General features: G+C 37.3%; 1 protein-coding gene across 2 annotated transcripts in view; it reads right to left on the bottom strand.

Moving 5' to 3' along the window:
- Positions 1–19,706: 19,706 nt before the first annotated feature.
- Positions 19,707–25,682, bottom strand: part of LOC131675032 (uncharacterized) — a 257,161-nt gene continuing 251,185 nt past the window's right edge. The window contains exon 5 of one of the 2 annotated variants that reach the window (XM_058953847.1): positions 19,707–20,286. In XM_058953847.1, coding sequence (XP_058809830.1) covers positions 20,038–20,286 — 249 coding nt within the window. In that variant the 3' untranslated portion in view covers positions 19,707–20,037. The remainder of the gene's footprint in view (positions 20,287–25,682) is intronic. The other variant, XM_058953846.1, reaches the window with a different exon arrangement.

Here is a 25,682-nt window from a genome sequence, read left to right as displayed (position 1 = left end):
AACATCCTTGTACATACGACTTAATTGTACTTTTATGTGACGTTCTACATATACAAACTTAGAATTTACATACGCAAATATATCTAGGCTATTCATTGATATTTTCTTACTTAGGAAAAATGCATTATTTTCGACAACATAAACAAATAATTTTGGGTGTTCGGTAACTATAATTTCGTAACCGCATAGATTACGTTTGGATTTGGATATTAACGTGAAAGCAATGTCTTGTGTTACTAACGAGTATAAAGTTTGTTCTATTTCACCTTCAATTTGATTAGCTGCTCCTTCATCTTTAGGTATAAATTCCCAAAAAGTATATCCTCCTTCAGAATCTATACAATCTTCACTACCTAAAATACATCTAACGCCACTACGTAATATTATTTGGTTATTATCTAAGTCGACAGAAGCGGTATATTCTTATAAATTAGGAAATGTAAAAGTTCTTAATGTTCCCCTGTAAAAAGAAAGAAGAATGATACACTACGGTTTTGTGTAGATTTTAGAAAGTTGAATGCTGTTATAATTAAAGATTCTTTTACTTTGCCAAATATTTCAGAAATTCTCGATGATCTAATAGGGTATTCTTGGTTTTCGACATTAGATTTAAAGTTAGGATATTGGCAAATTAAACTCAAGTCTCATGATAAAGAAAAAAACAGCATTTTCTGTAGGTAATGGTCTTTGGGAGTTTGAGGTTATGGCTTTCGGTTTTGCAATGCTCCAGCTAACTTCGGAAGGTTAATGGAGGATATTCTTCAAGATTTGATCCGCAAACTTTGTCTAGTTTACTTAGACGATATTATGGTGAAGGCTAAAAGATCGAAGAAATGTTAGATAATTTAGGTAAGGTTTTTTCTCGTTTAGATGAGGCGAATATGAAGCTTAACCCGAAGAAGTGTGAACTCTTTAAGAGGCAGACAGAGTATTCTGGTCATATTATATCTCAGGAGGGTATAAGTATGGACCCCAAGAAGGCTTCTGCTGTTTTGGAATGGCCAATTCCTAAGACAAAGAAACAGATTAGGAGTTTTATTGGATTCGCTTCATATTCAAGAAGGTTTATCCTAAAGTTTTCTGACATAGTCAAGCCTCTTTATAGGTTGACTAAGAAAAACATTCCATTTGTTTAGATTTTAGAATGTCAGAAAGCTTTTGATAAGTTAAAACAGGCCTTGACATCCCCTCCTATTTTAGCATATCCAGATAAAGATGGCAAATTTATCTTAGATATTGATGCGTCAGGACATGGGATTGGTGCTGTTCTTCTACAAATTCAGGATGGTATAGAACGAGCAATTGCGTATTATAGTAGGATTTTGTCTAAGGCTGAGAGCAATTACTGTGTTACTAGAAGAGAACTTTCAGCGGTTATAGATTCTTCTGAATATTTCTTCCATTATCTCATTAGTAATAAATTTTTAATTCGTACAGATCATTCAGCTCTTCAATGGCTAATCTCTTTTTGGAATTTAGATGGTCAGTTAGCTCTGTGGTCAGAAAAATTAAGTAAATTTAATTTTGAGGTTATTCATAGGAACGGATTTTCTCATAGTAATGCAGATAGACTTTCACATCGTTCCTGCGATGAAACTTTTTGTAGATATTGCTCAAAAATTTAAGACAACTATGCTGTTAAGAAGGTAGTTGGTCGAATCTGTCTTCTTGAGAATAATCCTATTGATTGGAAAATAGAACAAGGAAAAGATGAAGACATTAGTGTCCTACTTAAATTTAAATGGGAGGATAAACGCCCTGATAGACGTATTATTTCTTCAAAAAGTCCTTCGTTTAAAATTTATGTTCTTCAATGGGATTCTCTCTTTGTTCGTAATGATCTTCTTTTTAGACGATAGGAATCACATGATTTGAAAACATGTGTGTGACAATTGATTGATCCAAAGAGTAGGATAAATGAAGTGCTCAAAGAAGCCCACGATTCTTCTACTGGTGGCCACTTTGGTATAAACAAGACTCTGGACAAGGTTCGACGTCATTTTTACTGGGATTCCTGTAAAAGAGATGTTGAAAATTGGTGTAAGAGTTATGATCTATGTATTGCTAAGAAGGGACCAACAGGAAAAGGTAAAAGTGCATTACAGTTTAATAATATTGGAGCTCCATTAGAAAGACTTCAAATTGACATTTTAGGTATATTACCTTGTAACGGTCCTATCTATGAGCTATTTTCTTATTTCACTAAATTACTGCAACCCACTAAACTCATCAATCTGCTTACATCAATTAGCATCTTAAATGGCGCCACCTCATATATTATATGATTGTCTTAGTACCAGAGTCAAATTTCATGACCATATAAGGAGCATGACGTCACCTACTTATAGATATAGATATAATAGTTTATGTTGTTTTATTAAAATATGTTAATTAAGAGTAATTTCGATGAAATAAACCATTTTTTATATAGCTTTTATGACATAGATTTAGATTATAATAATTTTCATTGCGTTTAATTACTAAATTATATTGAATTTTCATATGCAAAGTTAATTTGTTTATTACATTATAAATATTAATTATTAGAATAATGCGTATACTCTAAATTCATGATCAACATCTTAAAAACATGAGTAAGAATTTGTTTCATTAATAACAGTTTAATTATAACTGTTATCAATAAATAAATAATTAATAATTTATTTAAACAGAAAGTTGTATATAGATCGAGAGCGTTAATTTTGTACATAATAATGACAGGTTTATAATTTATAAATCTTAATTAATTAATCTAATAATTGCATTATAAGATTATAAAAATAACCGTTACAAATATGAAAATTTATTATAATTTAAATGTTATTAACTAATTTGAGTATTACTTTTTAGAAAATACTTCTATAATTGATAAACTATTAATTTATGTAAAATTTTATTATTATTTTATTGTAATTATTGCGATATTACATTAATTTAGTTTATTAGTTAATAACTTTTGACGATACTTGTGACGGTAAACGTCTTATTAGCGCTAACGGCCCAACCGTGCGGCTGCCCGCGAGGGCAGCACCTACCGGTTGGGGAAAATGTGACGAGGGAATTCGGCACGCGACGGGACGGAACGCGCGCGTATGAAAATGAGGCAGTGGAGGATCAGCTATCGATATCGCCTGAAGGGAGTCGAAGATTAGCACCTGGTCGCTAAGCTGTGCAAGGTGGGATAGTTGATAGTTCCCGAGCTTTCCCGAGTGCCGAGACGAGCTGATCCAAGCCAGCAGGAGCCGTACCTGATACCGAACACTACGAGTGGAGAATCAGCAACCAATACACAAGCCGCAAAAATTGAGGCCCACAGCCTGATTGCCCGAACACAGCGCAGATATTAATTGATTGTTGTTGCCGAGCTGTTCGGAGTGTCGACCTGAGCCAGCAGAAGCGGTGCCATCTCCTGCAGAGTCAAGTGTGTGTGTGAGGTGTTTCGACATCGAGGGCGAAACCGTGTGCGCGCGAGTTCGCGATCCGCGACAAAGAACTGAAAGACTTTGCCTGGATACGCTGTGTGCTACGTTTCTCTTGCTGCCGAACAATCGTCATTAAGGTAAGCTGGCCAGCTTAATTTCGCGACCGCGATAGCAATACTAGTAACTAATTTGCCGTGCTCGATGAAAAGCGTGCATGTAATAGCTCTGCGGACAAAGAGCGGCGAGCGATCCGACACTGCATGTTGTTGTCGTGCCGAACATAGTGTAATAATAAGAGGTAATAAAAGTTCTCGCATGTGATATTAACCTTATTTACGCCGTACTGATTTCATTTTCGTAGATAGTTGGTTGACTGACACCCGTTTCCTCCTGCTCTTCGGCTTTTGTGTTTGAATATTCGAATAATCCCGCGCGCTCTTATATGCGATCGCGCGCATTAAATAATTAAACGGTATCCGTCCCGTTACATGGCGCCCAACGTAAAAGAATCTATGCTGTTTATGATTGTTCAAAACACCAGTTCTTAACATTGACCTTGCGCTCAGTCAACCAGCGACTTAGGTGGCAATCAAGTGTTATTGGGTACACTTGATATTAAAGGCCACAATAGTAAACATAGCCTGTTAGTTAGCTTGCGAAGGCCCGCCGCGGCGAAAAATTGTAAACAGTAGCTGTAAGCGCGTGCGAGTGCGACCGAACAACTCTTAGATAAGCGTAAACACCAATAAGTTTTGAAAGTTGCCGCAAATCAATAATATTGTACCCGTTGGCCCGGGGAAAACTAACACCGGCAACATTCAAACAAAACAAACTCAAATTGATAGTTTTATTCGATATCGTGTCGTGTTTTAACATAAAAATAATTTTTAAATATTGTTAGCTGCGGTTATTGGTGATTACGCGCAACGCTCGTTATAATATCTTAGATACTAACCAACACAGCCGCGCTAACAAACAGTTAGTGCGCCTGATAGGCAGGATCATTATATTGCACAATAACGAGCGAAGAGTCTTTCGGCAAATACATTATTAAACGCCCTTAATCGAGCCTAGTGTCGGCTAATAAAATCTAAATTTTTACTTGCGTACGGATTTTTAATACAGTACTCGCATTCGCACCACGCGTAGCAAGCGTGTAAATTTTGGGTGAAATTAGCCGCAAGACAACTAATAGAAGAAAATGGACTGCACTCAAAAAGAGGTAGAAAACTGGGTGTTGACGCTCCAGGAGGAGGAAATCAACGAGTACCTCGAACACCTGGAGCTTAAAACAAGCGGGAACAAGCTCTCGAGAGCTGGACGACTGCAAAACTGGTTGCTAGGCGACTACTCAGCGGCAGATTTCGCAGAAGTTGACAACCAGCACAGCAATCCGGCAAAAAGGGCAGCCCTATGCTCGGAACTGATAGTATCCTTATGCGCGGAACACACAGCATCCGAGCAAGAAGGAGAACACCCGCTAGCCCAGCTAATGCAGAGTGCGGAAGTGATATCGCGCATACAAGAAACAGCGATAAACATCACAAATGTCCTGGACGACGGCGAGAGTACGAGCAGTAATAAGTATATTACGATAATGGCTGATGATGGTAGCCAATTCCGACTCCCGCCGGCATTCGCTGTGATGATTCAAAATCTCATTTTCTAGTCCAGAGAAAATGAGAAGAAGCTCGAGCTGCTAGACTCGTTAAGAGTGAATGTGCCCAGTCTAACGAAAGTATTAGACCAGATATACAACAGCAGCAATGTTAAGAGCCAACTGGACGACTTGTCTGCCAGGATGAACGCACTGGAAAATGCCAAAAACAGAAATGTACAGCAAGACAATGCGAAATCCAGCGAAATGCGTCAACAAGAGAACACGCGTAGGAGCGTAGCATTCCAGGATGCCTTCACCTACCATTACGACACCAGGTTACCTCAAAGTACTCCAGCTAGACCCGGACAGAGGCCCACGGGGGCCACCGGCAGGACCCCCCGCCGGACGCTCCCTTTCGGAGAGGCTGGACAGCATCAACTCAGTGAAGTTAATGCTGAAGTAAATAACCACCCACCGAGCACGTGGTCATCTCAGCCGACACCAAACCCTTGGTCGACTACAAGGGATGTTGGTCGCATTGTCCAACGATGGAAACTCAAGTTTTCAGGAGAGGGCAATGCAAGTATCGACACCTTCCTGTCTAGGCTGGACAACTTGAGGAATGGTACAGGACTCACGGAAGACGAGATGCTCCTAACCGTATCAGAGCTACTCGACGATCCCGCCCTCACCTGGTACGAGGCGATGAGGGAGGAGTGGCTCTCTTACGCTGAGTTCGAGATGGACGCAAGAGAGTGGTTCGGGACCAGCGTACAACAGCAACAGCGTCTAATGAAGGAGATTCAGAGCCGATATCAGGGCCCCGACGAACCAGTGAATGTTTACGTCGCTAACATGATGGGCCTGATGAAGCGGCTAAACCCCCAGATGACGCCTGATAGTCAATTGGACCTGCTCCACGCCAACCTTCTCCCGAACATTCAAGGTCAAGTGCGGAGGTCCGAAGTGAACTCCATACGGACCCTGAACGCGCTGGCCACGGCGGCCCAGAACAGCTTACACCAGCGAAGGGTAAAACGAGTGGTACCGGACCCTCAGTCAATTCTGTACCCAGAGTTAGCGTACCACCCTCGCACCGATGGAAACAAGAGTCGTAAGGGCAAGGTAGCAGCGATGTCCAGTGACAATCCGGAGGTCAGCGACAGGTTGGACCGTATGGAGAAAGTTGCTCGAGAAGGTGACGCACCAGGTCGTCTACACGCCGACGCCCTCGGGGGCGACACTTAGTCCAAGCCTAGAGGCAGTTAATGGCGAGAAGAAGGCTACACTCACCGATATACTGAGCCAAGTGCTGCTATCTCTCAAGGAGATATCGGAAGGGATGAAGAATAACTTCCCCGGGAAAAACCTGACCTCAGAGGACCGAACTAAGAAGCCAGAAGCTCCTCGAAGACGGGAGAGAGACTTCTCCAAACCACTCAAATGCATTGAGTGTGGATTACTCGGGTACATCAGAAGGTACTATCCCCAATGCAACAAGGGAAACGAGGAAAGAATTGGTTAGGTGGGGTTGACCCCACTCCTTCATCCCCTAACCCAAACCCCGTTAACGAGATCTCGCGGCCTTCGCCAACGCAGCCCGCACCGTTAGTAGCGACCGTGTTGAGCGACGAGAGCAAGAACTCCCCTGGTGATGCCAATGACGAACATGGCGGTAGAGTGAACGCGGAGAGAGAGGGTATCGACGTTAGTAAAGCCCAAAACTCTGGACCGGCCGAGGTGGTGGCGAGTGGATCGCACACGCCCTCGGGGGCGCGGGTAGCGGCAGATAAACCGTCGAAAGGTAACCCTATGGAAACTCCGATCGTCCGAACCACGGTGGTTATGCGGTTATTATGAGAGCACAGTGGCTAGCGCTGTGGTGTGTAAGGAGCAAGGCTGTGGAGCCGCCGAATCTGTTTCCCAATATTTCCCGGAACAGGAAATGCGCTGGTGGCTACCGGTGAAAATAGGAGACTTCCAGATACGGGCTCTCTATGATCCGGGAGCTTCCACCACAGCAATGGGTAGTAATGCTCTGCAGATAGCGTCTGTGCTAGGCGTCAGGTTAGATACCACCCATGCGGGTACGGCAGGACTACCCGATGGTCGTAAGTTGACGATCGTTGGCCATGCCATGTTGTCGTTCACCGTAGGGGAGATGACGATACCGACGAGGGTAGCTATCCTCCCAACCCTCGTCGAGGAATGTATTCTCGGAGTGAACTTTATTAGGTTATTTAGAGCGGTACTTGATCCGGACGATGATACATTACTGCTCAAGAAATCACAAACCAAGATGAAACTAGAGGTAGCTAGTTTGGAGGCTGGTCCGAGATTAGCTACTATCGGACTAGCCGAGGTAACAGCCTTTCAATAGGCGATATTGCAGGGGACCATCAGCGAGGCCTTATCGCAGGCCCCCGTAGGACTGGGATGTGCAACAGGCATTTAACACGAGATTCGGGTACTGATTTCATTTTCGTAGATAGTTGGTTGACTGACACCCGTTCCCTCCTGCTCTCCGGCTTTTGTGTTTGAATATTCGAATAATCCCGCGCGCTCTTATATGCGATCGCGCGCATTAAATAATTAAACGGTATCCACCCCGTTACATACTATTTGCGATAATTGTAAATCATATTAAAACGATCAATAACTAATTTTGTAAAGTTTACATGTTTTAAAATTTCAGTATTAAAACTTATTCACTTGTAAATTTAGTAAATTCATTTCTCAAAATTGCGAATACTACTCGAAGATTCGAAAATTTTAGCCTTGCAAAATGAGCGCATGAGATTGAATAAACTTGGCTAATACCTAAGTTCTTTCTCTCATTGCGATTAACAGAGCAAATCCTCTCTCTTTCTATTGTAATTCATGCTCGACTTATAGAACACTTCGCGCTATAAGAAACTTGGGCTGAATTACATCCTTTATAATAAAGACTTTAGCTCTGCTTATGGGACAATTTGAAGCATAAGAAACTAGGGCAAAGTCTGTCTTCCTTGAAATTTTACTTACAGACTTATATACATTATTTGTTGATTTATTTCATATTAATAATTAGAGTAAAATTGAAATAAACGAATTCTTACTAATTAACGCGACAAGACCACGAAAGTACGAACCATAAAATAAATTATAAGTGAACAATTCTGCAGTATTTGTCGTTGTTCAATTCAGAGAATTAACGGAATGGGGATGAACTTATTCCGCTCTTTCTTCTGGCGTTTTGTTCTTCACGAAATGAGACAACGGGAATAACTCTTGCGGAGATGTACCTTGGACAAGATCTTTGGTTGCCCATTGATTTGCTCCAAGAATATCTACCCGACGTTGTTCCCGAAGCTCCCTCGAATTATGTCACAAGAGTTCTTCATCAATTATACCAAATTCATGATGTTGCTCGAAAAAAATAAATGTACAATCCAACCGTAGCAAGATGACCTATGACAAGTCTTCTGCTTTCAAGTCATTTGAAGTTAGAGGAAAAGTTTGGTTTTTCAATCCGAAGAGGAAAATCGGAAAGACCCCGAAGCTGCAATACGATTGGGAAGGTCCATTTGAAGTTGTTCGAAAGATTAGTGACGTTGTTTATTGTATAAGATAATCCCCTAGACATAAAAATAAAATTGTACATAGTGATAAACTTGCAAAATACGTTGACCGTTGTTCATTGGAGAACTGTTCTGCTTGAGTTTTTGGTGTTGTAGTTTTCCTTAAGCTGTGGGCAGATGCCAAAACAGGAACTTGGGTTGGACCACAGAGCGTCAACTCCCAACCAAGTTCAATCTCGCGTATGTCCCCGATAATACTCCTTTCGAAATTTCCTGATGTTCAAGAGTCGGGTCCTTTGTTTTCCTGGAGTGATGTTTGACTTGGGGCCTAGAATCGTTATTGGAAGACTGAAGATTAACCTGCTTGGAGTCAAGAGAGAAGATTTAAGAGTCAAGAGACGGGTCCCAGTTTTCTCCTGGAATGTTGGTTGGGCTGTGCTTGAAGATTTGGTGTCTTAGGCAACCTTGAAGCCTTCGTTGGTTGAAGATGGATTAACCCGCTTGGTTCAAAGATTTTTTTTATTGTTGAGGACGACAATTTTTCAAAGGAGGGGGTAATGTTACGAATGTGATTTAGAATGTCTAATTCGTACTTTGTATTCGTGGCAACGTCAGAGTGAATGTTTAGTTGTTGCTTAGTTAGTTGACGTCTGAGCGTCAAATTGGAGACATGAAGTTTACATTTTGCATTATATTTAATAAAGTTTGAAGTCTGTGATTTGCGTATTTTATTTATTATATGTGAACGTAACACTATGTTCGCTGTTCGATGATTGATTTCAATAGCGATTCTTGAAATACACAGACAAACATTATTCCGGTTATTTCGAGTATCTAATACCGTATCGTATGTCAACTTCTTGTTTGCTCTTGGAAATGCGATTTGCAAATATATCTTAGTATCCGAACTTATTTATAACTTAGCATAAGTCAAAACGTTACTTAACACTGCCGTATACACGATACTCGCACTTGTCAGTCGATGGAATTATTATTATTAATTTACGTGTGTGTGTGTGTTTAAATTCATAAAAAAACTTATTTGGCAATATATGTTTATTTTTTTCTATTTTACTCAAAATTATAATTTATCTCTTACATAGATACAATAAGTAAATGTTACTACTACTATGATAAGTTAACATTCAGCATAGATATTCAGTAGAATACTCTAGTGAATATTCTGTTATTACTTTTAGCTTATACGAATATGAGATGAGTTTTGATTTATTTATATCTTCATCGATTCATATTTCTTGAATCTAGTGGAAATGATCGTTATCTTAAGAAGTTTACTGATGAGTTTATTTGGATGACTTTGCAATTTAGGGTTATATTTTTCATAAAAAGTTTTGATTTCTTCTTTTATAATGGTATCTGTATATCGTTTCAGATGATGTCGTTTAGTACGAATCATGGGGCTCGTTGGATGTTTTGTAGGATTTTAAGTAAAAATTATTCGCGCCATATGCGCTCCAGATGTTAGCCAAATGCGAGCATGCTTTCACCCTGGTTCGAACAATTCTTCTTTCGCACAATCCTACTCAGCCGTTGCCATATGAGACCCTGGATCCCGCCAAGGTGAGGTAGCGATAAGTGCGAGAAAGAGATCTACTGATAAATTAGCACGTGTCTGTCTAGGCGGATAATAAATTCTGTATTTATGAGGAGAAAGCTATGGCGACAAGCGATAACCCGCTCGGCCCTTTAGCTCTTTGCTGGATTTTTTTTTATGTCACTTTCTGATTAGACCCTCGTTAATAAGCCCAAGAGTGGAAAGTTATACCCCTTATTTACAGCGGCGAACTGCTGCTGAGAAAAAGAGAGAGTCCAGAAAGTCACGAACCGTGAGGGCGCACTTTCGTCTTAACTGTCGAGCTCTCGGCTCTAAAATCTTCGAGAATTTATCAAACGCCAGTGGCGCAAGGGGCTACGTCCAGGAGTCCCCTACCTAGCTGAGAATACGCCGTGTCCTCTAGAGTGGGTACCTCTCAACGGCATGGGGCCTCTTCCATTAAGAGGCCGCGGACTACGTCGCGATGAGTCTGGTGCACTTTCCTTGTTTGGGGTGAATCTTATCGCCCACGCGTCTCGAGCTGGTAAGAATCTTACGAATGGCCATTCAACTCGCATTTGTAGAGGCTACGCGAGCCTCCGTGGATTAGGTACCCGTCTTGAAGAAGTTCTTTTGAATGCCTTTATTTACTTCGTAAACGATGCATCCCACTAACAGGAAGGTACCCGAGGTGTACCTCACCGATTTTCTTGAAATTGTGATATGTTGTAGAACATCAAAAAATATTCGACGCGTATTTTTTTATACGTGCCCATAAGCCCATTTAAGGGGTGAAACCCACCCTTGAAGTTCACCCCTAAAAACAAATTTTTTTTAATTTCTCGAATACAATTCGTAATTTTTCACTGAAACAAAGTGGGTAACACTTGTTATTGAAAAGCACATATTTATGCATTGTTTTTAGTCATCAGACTCGTAACCCCCGTTTTTTATTAATGAAAAACTATATTTGATGACCATTTTTTTCACTATACACATTCCAAAATCTGTTAAATCTTGACAAAATTAATTGTTTTATGCACAATAATCAAAAATAAAGTTGTCCTGTTCCGGCATTTTCAAAAAAAAAATCCCTTGAGGGGGTGAGCTACCCCTAACATTTATACTATTATATTTCATTATTCCATTACGATATCATGGTGTAAATCTCTTGGATACTATTAAAATTGTTAAGTAGTTGATGTAGTTTGAAATTTTCTGAAATCAGCCCTTACAAATGAATTCATCCCTAAAACTCAATCTCAAGTATTATTTTTTCATTACTTGAAAATGCCCTAGGACTATTCAGTGGCGTAAAACGTGTAATAATATTAGTTCACATCCTTGGTATTGAATTAGAATTCTTCACCCCACTAATGTATCAACCCCTATTTTTCAATAAAAAAATGACACCCTTTTCCATACGAAAATACTAGTTTCTTGAGTTTGACGAAAAAAATTTTGGCAGTATGCACAATATTCAAATACGAAATCGACTGTTCTCACCTTAATAAAAATAACCTATAATAAGGGGTGTACCAGCCCCACAGGAGATATTGTCGTATCTCTATGATTTTATTCTTTTTCTATGGGACTTTCAAAAGTAATAAAAAATTAATGATTCAAAGCAAGAAGAACTAACTAATTATCGAATAAATGCATACGAAGAATAAACGTATAAACGCTTGGAAAACAAATTAAGAGAAGTGAACAGCTTAAAATAACAAGATAAGATTAAATTTATCATTTTCTTGTTGTTGTTGTCGAGATCGGACGGTGGGAAAAACCTCAACGGTTAAATTATCGTCTTGCTATGTTTTGGATAGATAAGACCTTTTTCGACGATGCGATCAGACTCTTGAACTCACAATCAGCTCGCCAAAACAACACTCGAATACTCGATATTACCTCTCATCATCAGTCTTTAGTCAGAGCTTCATCGAGCTCGTTTGAATTAGTATATTAATTGTGAGTGCAGTGTTTGTTGAATTTACAAGAAATTACATTGGAATCCAATAAATGTGCAACCAAATTTCAAACTTCAAATTTCATCAAAGTATAACATAGTATTTTGGAATTCGTACATATTAATTCTACCATATAATTTTTGGTCAATACTTATTTCCTGATTGTAAGTAAAATTTCCTTTTGCGTAAAATTTCTTAACGCGGTAATTGATAGATATTGTATACATGCCCTCGCCATTTTTCAAAAAACGCACAGAAATTGAAAGTACTCTATTTTACAGCTCTTTACAAGCTCTATCTAAAGAAACCATAAAAAATTATTTTCATCATTTTTTTTACTCTACATTTTTGAATTAAATATTTTTCCGAAGAAAAAAGCTCAAAAATTTTCATACTCACATCGTATTTGACGAAAATAATTTTTTAATTAGTGATTTAGATATAGCTTATAAAGAGTTATAAAATGCAATATTTCATATTTTTATGTGGTCTTTTTCCAGAATTGGTGAGGGATCAAAGATGGACAAGAAATTTTGGAATTTTCAATATTCAATTATCGTTAGAAGAAATTAGAAATGAAATTGATACGTAATTGTCAGTGTAATGTTGATTTAAATGATATTAAAAATTATTGCCTGACTTTGTAAAAAAATATTCAAATTAATGCGCTTCGGATTTCATCATATAAAAAACAAATAATAATTATTTTTTCTAGGTATTGGAAAAATGACTATTAATCCTATAAATGTTATACAATTATTATTATTATCTTTTCAAGCTATGAATATACAAGAAAGTCCCATTACTAAAGATGAAATTGCTTTGAAGGATAATATAGAAAAACTATTACTTGATTGTATAAATAACTTTGAGGATCCAGAATTCATTGTGGAATCTACATTAGCTTTTCAAGAACCATTTAAGGATACTGAAATGCATATTGTTGAAGATATTGATAAAATCTGGTCAGCGGATGTTGATGAACACTCACTAGTATGTACAGCGGATACAGAAGATCTATCTTGGGATTACAAACGAAAAGCTGTGGATTATTGGAGAAGCGGAGTTACGAAAAATCTCGCTCTGCAAACTGTGCAGCATAGATTTCGAAAAGTCCAATCAATTACACAGTTGAAACGATGGACGCATACTTTGAATAAAGGAGGCACTTATAAAGAAAAAATTGGAAGAATCAATAAATTTGTATTAGATAATTTTCAGTCGGCTTCCGATGCCGGTTATATAATTCACGATAGAGATTTACAAAAATGGGCATTACAAGCTCAGAAAATCGTTGGACATGAAGATATAAGGTTTAAAGCGTCACGTCATTGGCTACAAAATTTTAAAAAGGCTCACAGAATAGTCAGCAGAAAGATAAATAAATTCGTAACAAAAAAGACTGTTGAAGGGAGAGAATATTTACAAAAAACAGCTGATGATTTTGTTTCAGATGTGAAAAAAATAATTAAAAGCAAAGGTTTGGAATCAATTTACAATTCAGATCAGAGTGGATTTCAAATTGAAATGCACTCGTGAAGAACACTAGCTATTGAAGGTGAAAAGCAAATTGAATGTCTTGTAGAATCTGTAAGTTCGACGACTCACAGTTACACAATTCAACCACTCATTTCAGGTGATAGGAGACTGCTTTCCCCATTATTCATTGTTTTAAAAGAAAGTAAAGGAACCTTTGGACCTGTAGTAGAATCCAAATTATTCAAGCCATCAAATATTTACGTGATGCCTTCCGCTTCTGGCAAACTGACTTCAGGTATGATATTTATTATTGATGATTACAGTTTTTAACTTATGTCATGTGAATAAAAATGAGTTTTTTCAATGGTTACAGAACATTTCAAAACATGGCTGAAGGATGTGTATTTTCCCAATGTTGGGCATTCAAGTGTCTTATTAATTGATTCGTGAAGTGGGCATTGCCCTGATGCTGTAAAGGAAGCAGCACCTACAAACAAAATTGTTGATGTAAAAATAATTCCAAAAGGAACAACAGGCAAAATTCAGCCACTAGATGTGGAAAAATTACGTCCGTCGCTTCGAGGACAGTGTAACATTAATGAATGAGGATATAGAACTTCATAAAAGAAATAACATTATAAAACTCCAATCCTTGGTACATAATCAATTGTCATCTCCTCGATACAATAACCTATTCAAATATTCATGGTATAAAAGTGGCTACGTTGAATCAAAGCCAGATAAATTTGATAACCCCGTAGATTTTAGTTTTGGTAATGATTGTAATGAGCGTTGTGAAGTTCCTGGTTGCTCTAACTCAGCAATTGTAAGATGCTCTTGGTGTAAGAAATCATTATGCTTGAAACATTTTTTTAATGATTATCATTATTGCCAGGATTATAAAAAGTAACATTAAAACTCGAAACTATTGAAATATTAAATTTAAAATTTTTTTGTACTTTGAATCATTAATTTTTTATTACTTTTGAAAGTCCCATAGAAAAAGAATAAAATCATAGAGATACGACAATATCTCCTGTGGGGCTGGTACACCCCTTATTATAGGTTATTTTTATTAAGGTGAGAACAGTCGATTTCGTATTTGAATATTGTGCATACTGCCAAAATTTTTTTCGTCAAACTCAAGAAACTAGTATTTTCGTATGGAAAAGGGTGTCATTTTTTTATTGAAAAATAGGGGTTGATACATTAGTGGGGTGAAGAATTCTAATTCAATACCAAGGATGTGAACTAATATTATTACACGTTTTACGCCACTGAATAGTCCTAGGGCATTTTCAAGTAATGAAAAAATAATACTTGAGATTGAGTTTTAGGGATGAATTCATTTGTAAGGGCTGATTTCAGAAAATTTCAAACTACATCAACTACTTAACAATTTTAATAGTATCCAAGAGATTTACACCATGATATCGTAATGGAATAATGAAATATAATAGTATAAATGTTAGGGGTAGCTCACCCCCTCAAGGGATTTTTTTTTTGAAAATGCCGGAACAGGACAACTTTATTTTTGATTATTGTGCATAAAACAATTAATTTTGTCAAGATTTAACAGATTTTGGAATGTGTATAGTGAAAAAAATGGTCATCAAATATAGTTTTTCATTAATAAAAAACGGGGGTTACGAGTCTGATGACTAAAAACAATGCATAAATATGTGCTTTTCAATAACAAGTGTTACCCACTTTGTTTCAGTAAAAAATTACGAATTGTATTCGAGAAATTAAAAAAAATTTGTTTTTAGGGGTGAACTTCAAGGGTGAGTTTCACCCCTTAAATAGGCTTATGGGCACGTATAATAAAATACGCGTCGAATATTTTTTGATGTTCTACAACATATCACAATTTCAAGAAAATCGGTGAGGTACACCTCGGGTACCTTCCTTGTAAGTTTGAGATTTAATATATCTTATTTTTGGCGGGATAGATCTGCTCGCTGCTATTATCGCCTCTTCTAGTTTGGAAACATAATTTTCAAGTTTTAGTTGATTTGACAATGGCAGTCTCGCTAGGTCTCCTTTTTCGATTTCGCACTAACTTTCAAATTCCTTCCAGTCTTCCTTCCTTGTGTTAAATCTCGATTTTCCGATCTTTTCTAAAGGATGAGCTGGATCTTAGAAGGGATTCATAGCTATCAGAATTGATTTGTGGTCGCTTGTTGTCCTGTCCCAGTCTAACACTGATCAGTCCTCAAGGAGGTTTCTCACATTTGTTATGTGAAGTGTTAGATCCACATCTAATTCTCCCTTCGTACCATGGTATGTCTTGGTATTAGCACCTTTTTTATTAGCGAACATCAGATCGAGGCTTAGGATCAGTTCTTTGAAGTCTTCTCCTCTCTTGTCAGTTTTATCCGACCAGAACTTCACATAGGCGTTAGCGTCCATTCTTATCAGTACTTTTTTCCTTTTAAGTATCTGTGAGCCCTTTTTATTTTTGCGAGGTATTGCTCTAGGTTATGACCAAACTAACAATAGAGATTAATCACGTAACTCTCTCCGAAACTTCCTTTCAATTATGCACATGCAAAGTATAACTTACATAGATCTGAGATCTTAGTAGTGGTTTTTCGTTCAGATTGAAGAATATAGTCGCCATTATACTTTCATCTGTTCTGGCTCCATGTATTAGGATTTTCCGTGAGCCAGTAACACGTAGTCGGGTATTTGTATGTTTGCGTGTGTTTCTTTTTCCTTCGGTTGCTCTCTCTTGTTTAGACGGTATGCTCGTCGCATCTCGATATCGGTGTTCTTTGCGTATTCCGGAACGCTCTTTATCATCGGTTGCGTGTACATAACTGTAAGTGTGTAAGTGCGTAGCCCAATCCTGTAATAAACAGGTAGGGTTGGTGTGCAGGTGTATGGCGCTCAGGGCACCATCGATGGTGCACAATAACTTGATCCAGCTAGTTCTTGACTGCTGCTGTTACATAATCAATTTGACTGCACCAAGGTTGTCAAAAGCTTAGAAATGTTTCGAAGTAAAATAAAAATATAATAAAATCGTGAAAGATATAAGAAAAAAAATTAATAAATTTTGTGGATGTAAATCAGTTAATTTACTTACTATGCAATTCTACAAATACGAGAAATAAATATTAATACCAATACTCGTATAAAGTTAAGAGTAACTGTTAAATTGGCCTAACATCTGCTCGTACCTTACCCTGAAAAAAGTTGCCGACAAGGGCAAAATCCAGTCAACTTCTACATTTGGACAAGACGAAGTTAAAGGATGAGACTGAGTGAAGGAACCGTGACTTTGAACTAACACTGACCAAAACGCGAAACCCGCAACACGGGCCAGTTAAGTGGAAATAAAATTTTGCGTTTCTGACTCAAACAAATGCTGTAGCCAAGTATTTGCAGCTTAGCGCCCAGATAAACAAAATTAAGAAAAGGAGTCATAACAGGATAAACCTCCCAAAATTTCATGCCACGGTCTCTGTTCTTAATCTCTCTTCCCCTGTAGTGTGCCCTTGCATCGTTAACAGTACGCGTGCCAGTTGACTGCCGCGCTCATATATGGTTGTCTATATGAACTTATGTAAATTAATAATGTACTTATTAAAATAAAAAGTAATTAAAAGTTATTATGTAATATATATTAAAACTTGAACAACCAGTGTAAGTTTACGTTAGGATAGTACGTGTTTTGCAATAAAATTTTCTTCTGTTAATAGTATCTTTCGACTCATATGATAGTTACCATTTTATTACCCTTTCAAACAAATAGCTTTCAAAGTCATATACAACAATGGATCATTTATTATATCCTTTGAGAAGAGTACCTATATTAGATCCATGTAAAATAGCTTTCGTATCATATTCTTGAGTAATAGTAGTAACTTTAATAATCATATATAAAAAATCTTTTACGTTATCCTTTGATAATACTAACTTAATGAAAGTTATGTGGTAACAACTGGTGATATTTTTTTTAATAACAGTACCTTAATTTGCACAATGTCATTGTTTATGTATCATATTTTTTTTTAATTTACATATGAATTTTACGTATTTTCTGCATATAGCAATTAAAAATATTTCGGAATATTCGCGTATTCTGCATAATATTTTTTGTAAAAGTAAGAGTGTTATTGCGAAATATAATATTCTTATATACAATTAAGCAAGTAATTCAAATATAGCCTGCCGATTTTCGATAGAACATATAGACAAAAGTTATTGAAAAGAAGTAAAAAATCTTGAAATTTTGAAAATAAATGTTGCTAAAAACTTTCTCGTTCTGTAACAAAACTCAATCCTTTGTTACCAATTCTTTGCGGGGTAAGTGAGGCACTTTCGTTCAAGGCAATTGAGGGAGAAGAACGAGGAGAGGTTGATAAATGAATTATAGAAAGACAGAAATCAAATCTCACTTACAGCCTATTATTATTAATCATTGTTCAAATTAAACATACGCGCGCATAACATAGTCTAATTACTAACTAACCAACTACAATAGAATAATAAACTACAATAGAATAATAAACTACTCATAGTATTCACAAATGAATACTTCGCATCTCGTCTTAATATCCAATCGCGCACTTAACCTATTACAAACTTACTTAAATTACGCGAACCTATACCGGATGAACTGCCCGGCACGTGGGCGCCTGGACAATTCGCCGGTCGCAACTTACACTACTACAAATTAAACTTAAACGCGGACCTTTAGATAGCCGGCACGTGGATGCCTGGCTATCCTATTCAACGCGCACCGGCCGTCGCATCACCAGAGAGAGAGAGTGTAGAGAAAAAGAAGAAAAGAAAGCTTGACCTTTGTTCACCGCTCCTAGTAACGTCGTGGATCCCGGGCGATGTGCTGCCGCAGGAAGTACTGGTCGTCGTCGCTGGTCAGATCGTTGCTAGCTGCTGGCTGCTATCGCCGACCAGATATCCAAAGGCGACGTTGACTCTCCTTGCAGGGGTGGCTGGCCGCGGTCGCAGACAAAGCTGTTGCCGGTAGGGTTGACCTTCCTTCCGGCTATCCCAAACTGCACTCTCTAGCAGGACTACTGCACTCTAGTAGGACTAGGCTTCGACTCCTACACGCACTAATTCTTGCGCTCGTCTTGCAGCCGCTCAGCGGCGCTCGCTCCTCTCCCTACCTTGACCTATTAGTTAGGCGGCACGCGACGCGCCGCTTATCGGTCACGCGTTGCGCGCCTGCCAATCCCTGCATGGGCCTAATACTCTCTCTCTCTCTCTCTTTTTCTCACTCTCTCTCCGCGTTCCTCAACTTTTTCTAGCGCTCAACTGCGCTGGCCCGTCCTTGGCGCTGAAACAAAAAGACCAAGTGTTAGGCGCATACTTTAATGCGCCTAACGTTGGCCAACACGCCTTGCCGAGTGAAGGAGGGAGAACGCAGACGAGAGACCGGCACATGGCCTTCTCTCGTCACAGTTCCTAAAACTATTTTTACAATTAACTACATGATATTTTCCGACAATTTCTAATGACGGAGATAACGATTTGTTCCTGAAATAGTTAGATTTTTCTTCAAATTGATATGACTATAGCAACTGCTCGTGTAAGTTCAATCCATTATGCGTGAATTTCACAAAAATGAACATTGACTCACGGTTTTGTTCGAACCATGATTAAAAACGAAATGATTGTGGTATCTCGACTGAAACACTGTCGCCGCTGCAGAGTATCGACTATTACGATTTTCATAAATTGATGCCACTTTCCAATATTCTTTTTCTGCTAAGCAATATCCCTATACACTTATGTCAATATACTCATGTGACTAGCAAAGTAATAATTATGTTTTAAAATTTCAAACATGTTTTATCATAAGAATTTCTTCAACCGTCAAAAATCTAGACTAAATCACAACAATGTCTACATTCGTACACTTGAACAATTCCCTGTGTTGCAAAAGCGCACGAGTAATGACAAATGAATCATTTTTTGTTTTATTATTGTGTTTATTTTAATACAATCAAGTGCGTGAAATTTTAATTACATTTCAATTAATAAGTTATAAGTGGCAATGTTCTAAAATTATTTTGATATAAAAATAATTGTTGACTTAATAATTGTTGTTTATCAAGTATAGCAACACTCACCGTCGGTTAGCTCGCGTAGAGGGGATAATACTTGTAATGAGCAAACGAAAATTTTTTTATTGACCGGAGCTGCCGTCTGATTTGTCGAAATGATTAATTTTGGAAATTCATTTTCCCGGGAAATATTAGATATAGAAATTTTTGGTAAATGCCAATCGCTTTAGAAAAATTTTTGTCTACAACCAAGTTGTGGGAACTGCAATCCTTTTGAATCATCCTGTATAAGAAATCGTCACGAAATATCTTGTAATTATTAACATTTTCATAAAACAATTAAGTACACAATCTTAAATTTGGATATAATATAAAATTTTTATTTTAAATTACAATAAATGAAATATATTATTTTATCTAATACTTTGAACATCTATAGAAGTTGTTATCCATCTATATTTGGTATGTCTATATTTTCTCGAATATTCTGAATTGGCAGAATTCTCAATCAATTCGATTCCATTACTCAAATAAGAACTTACTTGGCTTTTTCCTTCGTGTCCTTGAATCAGTAATTTTTTTTCCAAACATGAAGTTTGATTAAGAGAAGTAATAGTACTTTGCGTTAAATCGACAATTATTCTAAACCGGCATTTGAAAACCTGAAATTAATAAGCAATGGTTCTATTACATATTCTATACTTATGAATAGGTATATTTTCTTTTAAATGATGTTTTGCATTACTATTTTAAGGAATACTATTTTGAGATGAAAACTTTATTTTGTGATACAGCGGAGCATGAACCGGGACATTAATCATTATGTGTTTTCCGCCGATAAAAAAATACGTGTTACTTATTTTTCTATGATATACCATATCAAAAGAATATTAAAACTGGTGAGGTCGTGTTAGGGGAGGGGGGTCCTTTAAAACGGCCATATGCTCATATATTCTATCTATAAAATTATGTTCAGGATCATTATAAGGCCATTTTAAAGATAACCATCTTCATGTATAATAACTGTGAAATGAACCCAAATTTAATAACTATGAACTCTGAAACAGCTCTAAATGTTTAGAAGGATCACTTAGTTCTTCAATTTTTATGTTTAGGAGCGTGTCAGCCTCCTAAAGTCCTTTAAATGAGCTAAAAAATTTCGGATGTCTTTACTTTTTTATTTCTTTATTTGTTCCAGAGTTCTATATAATGCTTACAAGTAATACATATAAATATAACAACATTACAAAATTTTGTAATCAAGCAGAGAAATTAAGTTCCTGTTCGCGGATCTGGATACAACTGAAATTAAATTAAATTAAAACAAGAATTTGAACAAAAATAAAAAGCTAATATTACCGCTGTATGCCTTAATGCACGCGTCGCGTAAATTATTCTAGCTTGAACTATGGCACTTGAAAAAAAGATAGCCGTCAGTCTGAATACGATGTTGCACAGATTTAAAGTAATGCATTGCGTATTCAGCTTCCATCTAGAGTGATTGACTGACGTCTTGAGTTGAGTGTGAGTGAGTGAGTATGATAGAAAGTGCCTGACTATGCTTCACTGTCAAGGGAACTGTTCCAGGTGTACCTCACCGGTTTTCTTTATTTTTTGATATGTTGTGGTACATTGAAAAATATGTGACTCGTGTCTTTTCGTTCGTGTTAATTCAGCGATTTAAGGGGTAAAAATCACCTCTAAATTTCACCCCCAAAACTTATAAAACAAAGGGAATGCAACTCTTATTGATGAAAATAATACGCTAATACTGATTTTTCAATAATGAATAATATTTACTTTGTTTCACCGAGAAATTCGAAATAGTTTCGGAGAAATATAGAAAAAAACCCTTTCATGGGATGAATTTTAGAGCTGGTTTTCACCCCTTAAATTGTCGAATTAGTACAAACGAAAAGACACAGGTCAAATATCAAAAAATAAAGAAAATTGATGAGGGTAGTTTTCTTGTGAGTGAATCTGACTGGATGTACTGGTGTAGTGTACTGTTTGAATCCGACTATACTGTATGAATGGATAAACTGCATGAATCCGACTAAATGAATGAATTTGTGCAGTCTGTGCTGGAGTCTTTATACCTTTAGTTTCCTTGATTTTTGTATTTTATATGATATAGTTAAGAATAAGGCAATTTTGTGTCATGGTCAGGCTAAAAGCTTGCTCGAAGTTTAGGCACGAAACTTGCAATTCAGCGTTTATCGGACTGATGTTATGTCGCGCCATCTTCAGACATGATAAATGCCGCGTCGCTGTTGTGTCTTGATTTTTGCATTAGTAAGAAAGGTATCGCACTGTATATAACCTCTTTCTGATGTAACATGCTGTTGCTGTAGAACGCTTCGAATATATACAATCCATAATAAAAAATATAGTAAATATTACCGATTTTTCACCATAATATACAACGCATTTGCCTTGCTGTTGTAAAATACTACTTTGTTAAGAAATTTCTTTTATCTGCTTCTTGAGTTTTGTTTTCTGTTGTTCTCATTTTTAAGTATCTTGAGGTCATTAGATAATTTGTTGAATTACATAATTGCCCTAATATGATTATTTTTTTTATGTTTATAGGTCTTATTCTTTTAGAGATCTAAATGCTGTGGTACCTGGTTTTTTTATTTTTATTTCTGTATGCTTAAAATATTTCATCTGTGACGGTAAACGTCGAATTAGCGCTAATAAAATAACCTGATTGCTGCTCGCGGGGCAGCACCTACTGGGGAGATTAGGAACGTAACGAAGGAATTCGGCACGCGAGCAGACGGAACGCGCGCGCTTGAAATTGAACCAGTGAAGCTCTAACCACCATCACGCTTGCGCGTGAGTGAAGCATTGACCATCAACGAGTTCGCCCGTGTAGAGGAGATCAACTATCGGTACCCGAGTTATCGGAGCCGAATTCCATTCGCAAAGCAGCCAGACGAGAGTGCCAGAGATTGTCGCAGCCGAGGTGCCGTGCAACTCCTGAGGGCGAAGGCTTGAGCCGGCAGACAAAAACACCGTGCGCTGTGATAACGCTAGTGCGTGCGTGAGGTTTCGCCATCGAGGGCGAAGCCACGTGCTTTTAAGTTCGCGACTCGCGACACAAACAAACTATAGACCTTTTCCGAGTGCGACTTATTGGTGTCATCTTCGAGCGTCCGCAACACGAAGGTAAGCTGGCCAGCTTAATCTCGCGATCGTGACCGCATGCATAACAATTAATTTCTCGTGTTCGAAGCGTGCATGCAATAGCTCTGTTAACAAAGAACAGCGAGCGTCCCGACACTGCGTGTTGTCGATGAGCGAGCGCCGATGTCAACATAAACACGCGGGCCGATCCAATGTAACTTTTGATAGACAATAAAAGGTTCTGTTCGTGTTATTAACAAGTGCTTTCGACTCGCTTATTCCGTATCGCTTCCACTCACATTTTCGTAGATTAGTAGATCTATTGGTTGACTGACACCTGTTTCCCCATGCTCTCCGGATTATGTATTGAGCATAGATGATTACATTCGCCCTTCAATAAAGTTGCGCGAATAAAAGTAATTAAACGGTATCAACCCCGTTACACATCATAATACTATAATAGTGATTTCAGAGAGAAAGTTTGTTCAGCATCAAGTGGGTTTTTGTCAACTATAAGATGGTTCTTATTGACTATTTAAATTAACACATTATCATCCAGCCGGACACGTCTTGTACATCTCTCTACTCGCGCTTAAAATTATCATATTTAGAATTATCACGAGGCGAAAAAATCACGATAGATCTATTTTTGTAGTCTGAAATGTGATCTTTCCGATGGTATCATTCAAAATATTCAAAAACTTTATTTTTTACCGAAAAATGCTGTTAAAAGAGTAGAAAAATCACTACTATCGAAGGTAATTTATTTTTTAAATCGAGTTTTCAAAGAGTTATCTGTTTGAAATCAATTTCGAACCGGTCTAGATTATGGACGCGATATCTGAATCTAAAGGATATGGGATGTCAAGGTCAGTTTGGCCAATTAAAAATTTCAAAATAGCGCCTGAAGTACAAAATTTTTACCGAAACATTGATGAATTTTTTTTCTCAGAAATGAAGCACTTTACAAAAAAATTTCTCGGATAAAAAAATAGATTTATTAGATTTTATAAACAAATACATCTAAACTTTTTAGAGAAGTTGTCGGCAACATTTTTAATTTTCCTATTGTAAATTTTTGGTAAACTATAAATATATTCAAGTTGGAAGGTTTAGTACTCACGTATAATTTAATTATCAAAAAAACTATTAATTCCTTTCGAAATGTTTCGAAAAAATTGAAGCGTATTCACTGGCTAATTTGAAATACTTTGTGTTTTTAAAACTTTTAAGTACAATGCTTTGTTACCAAGAAAAAAATTTTTAAATGTTATAGATGAGCAACTAATTAATTAATTAATTGTCTACTTATTACATTTTGAAATTCTCTTACTTTTTCTTCCTAGAAATACTTTAAAAAGTGCTTCGTTTCCTAGAAAAAATGAATGAATGTTTCGGTAAAAATTTTGAACTTCGGGTGAGATTTAAAAATTTCTTATTGATCAAATTGACTACGATACTCGATATCATTTAGATTTTGATATCGCATTCATTATCTAGACCAGATCGAAGTTAATTCCTAGCCAGTAAGTTTTTAAAAACTCGATGTGAAAATAAATTATCTTCGATAACAGTGATTTTTTTCTTTTAAATATAATTTTTTGTAAAAAATGAAGTTTTTCAATAATTTGAATAGCTGTTAAATTAAATTTATATGTATGTTATATTCTTCAATGCTCACCAGGAACTACTTCCACGCCGTCGAACAATTCATAAAGTGAGAGAAAAAGAAATAGATACACTACGACAAGCCGGCTCTTGCGTTTTAGAGATCGTGTCAGGCAATTCTGTAACTGTCTCAGTAGCGTAGACTAGTTAAAAAGAGGGACAGAAAAGGTTCTTTCACGCCACGAGTATCAATACTATTATCGATTTCAAGCAGTGAAGCGATGTATCGGTTTATTTTAGTGATTTTCGCAACTATTAATCACCCGTAACCAAGTTAATATTATTAGACGGATATTAGACGGATCTTAATCCGTCTAATATCCGTCTAATAATCTAATAATAAGAGATTAGACGGATTAGACGGGTATTAGACGGATAGCAAACTAATGGCGATCGTGATGCCTCTCGGCAACATTTTTCGTCCACTCTGTGCAGAGATTTAGCAATTGAGTGGGCAATTAAGAATGTTTGTATTGAAAATAACTTACTGCTTTCTTGCGTAATCTCTCTTTCATTTGCCGCCTCTATTGCTATTATATTCTTTGGTTTGTCGTTTAATGATCTTAATACACTTCTGGCATATATCTTTGTTCACGCTTCTTCACGTCTGACTCAATTCGTCTTCTTTGTCGGTTCCACAGTTACAATCGCGCTTGTCTTTATTCGTGAATTTCAGCTGCTGATTACACGTATGAAGCTTCTCGCCGACTTAACAAAAAAAAATTTCGCTGCACAGCCAAGCAGATCTAACAGCTCAGGTTTTGCTACAATCCTAGCGGGGCTCGCAACGTGTCGTTATTTTTTCTTCTCTTTTCAATAATTATTTTATATGGAGTGGGTTTCGACTCGTGGATGGAAGTGGACGTGTCTTGACTGTGAGTGCGAGTTTTGGTGAGAAAGTTAGAGAGGAAAAATGTTTGAAGGGAGAGATAGAGGTAGAAAGAGGGAGGAGGCGGAAGAGAAGTGGAGTAGAGAGAGAGAGAGAGAGAGAGAGGTTTGGAGAAGAGCAGGAAAAAGCAGAGAGAGAGAGAGGAATGAAGAAAAAAGAAAGGTTGAGGTTAAGAGAGAAAATCAGGAAGCGGGAAAGGCAGGTAGAGAAGAGGGGCGGTAAGAAGTAAAGGCGGAGACAGAAAAGGTAAGACAGGGAAGAAAGGTGGGATCACGCGCAGAATTAGCGAGACGAATTAAGGCGTATGAGTTAGGGAAAGGTTTGTGACAACACGAAAAATTCGAGATAAGGATGGAAGGATGGAAGAAA

This window comes from Phymastichus coffea, unplaced genomic scaffold (genome assembly GCF_024137745.1).
Source record: "Phymastichus coffea isolate CEN01 unplaced genomic scaffold, Cenicafe_Pcof_1.1 PCOF00015, whole genome shotgun sequence".
Lineage (NCBI taxonomy): Eukaryota > Metazoa > Arthropoda > Insecta > Hymenoptera > Eulophidae > Phymastichus > Phymastichus coffea.
Note: the sequence above shows the minus strand (reverse complement) of the source record. Positions and strands in the feature narration are given on the sequence as shown.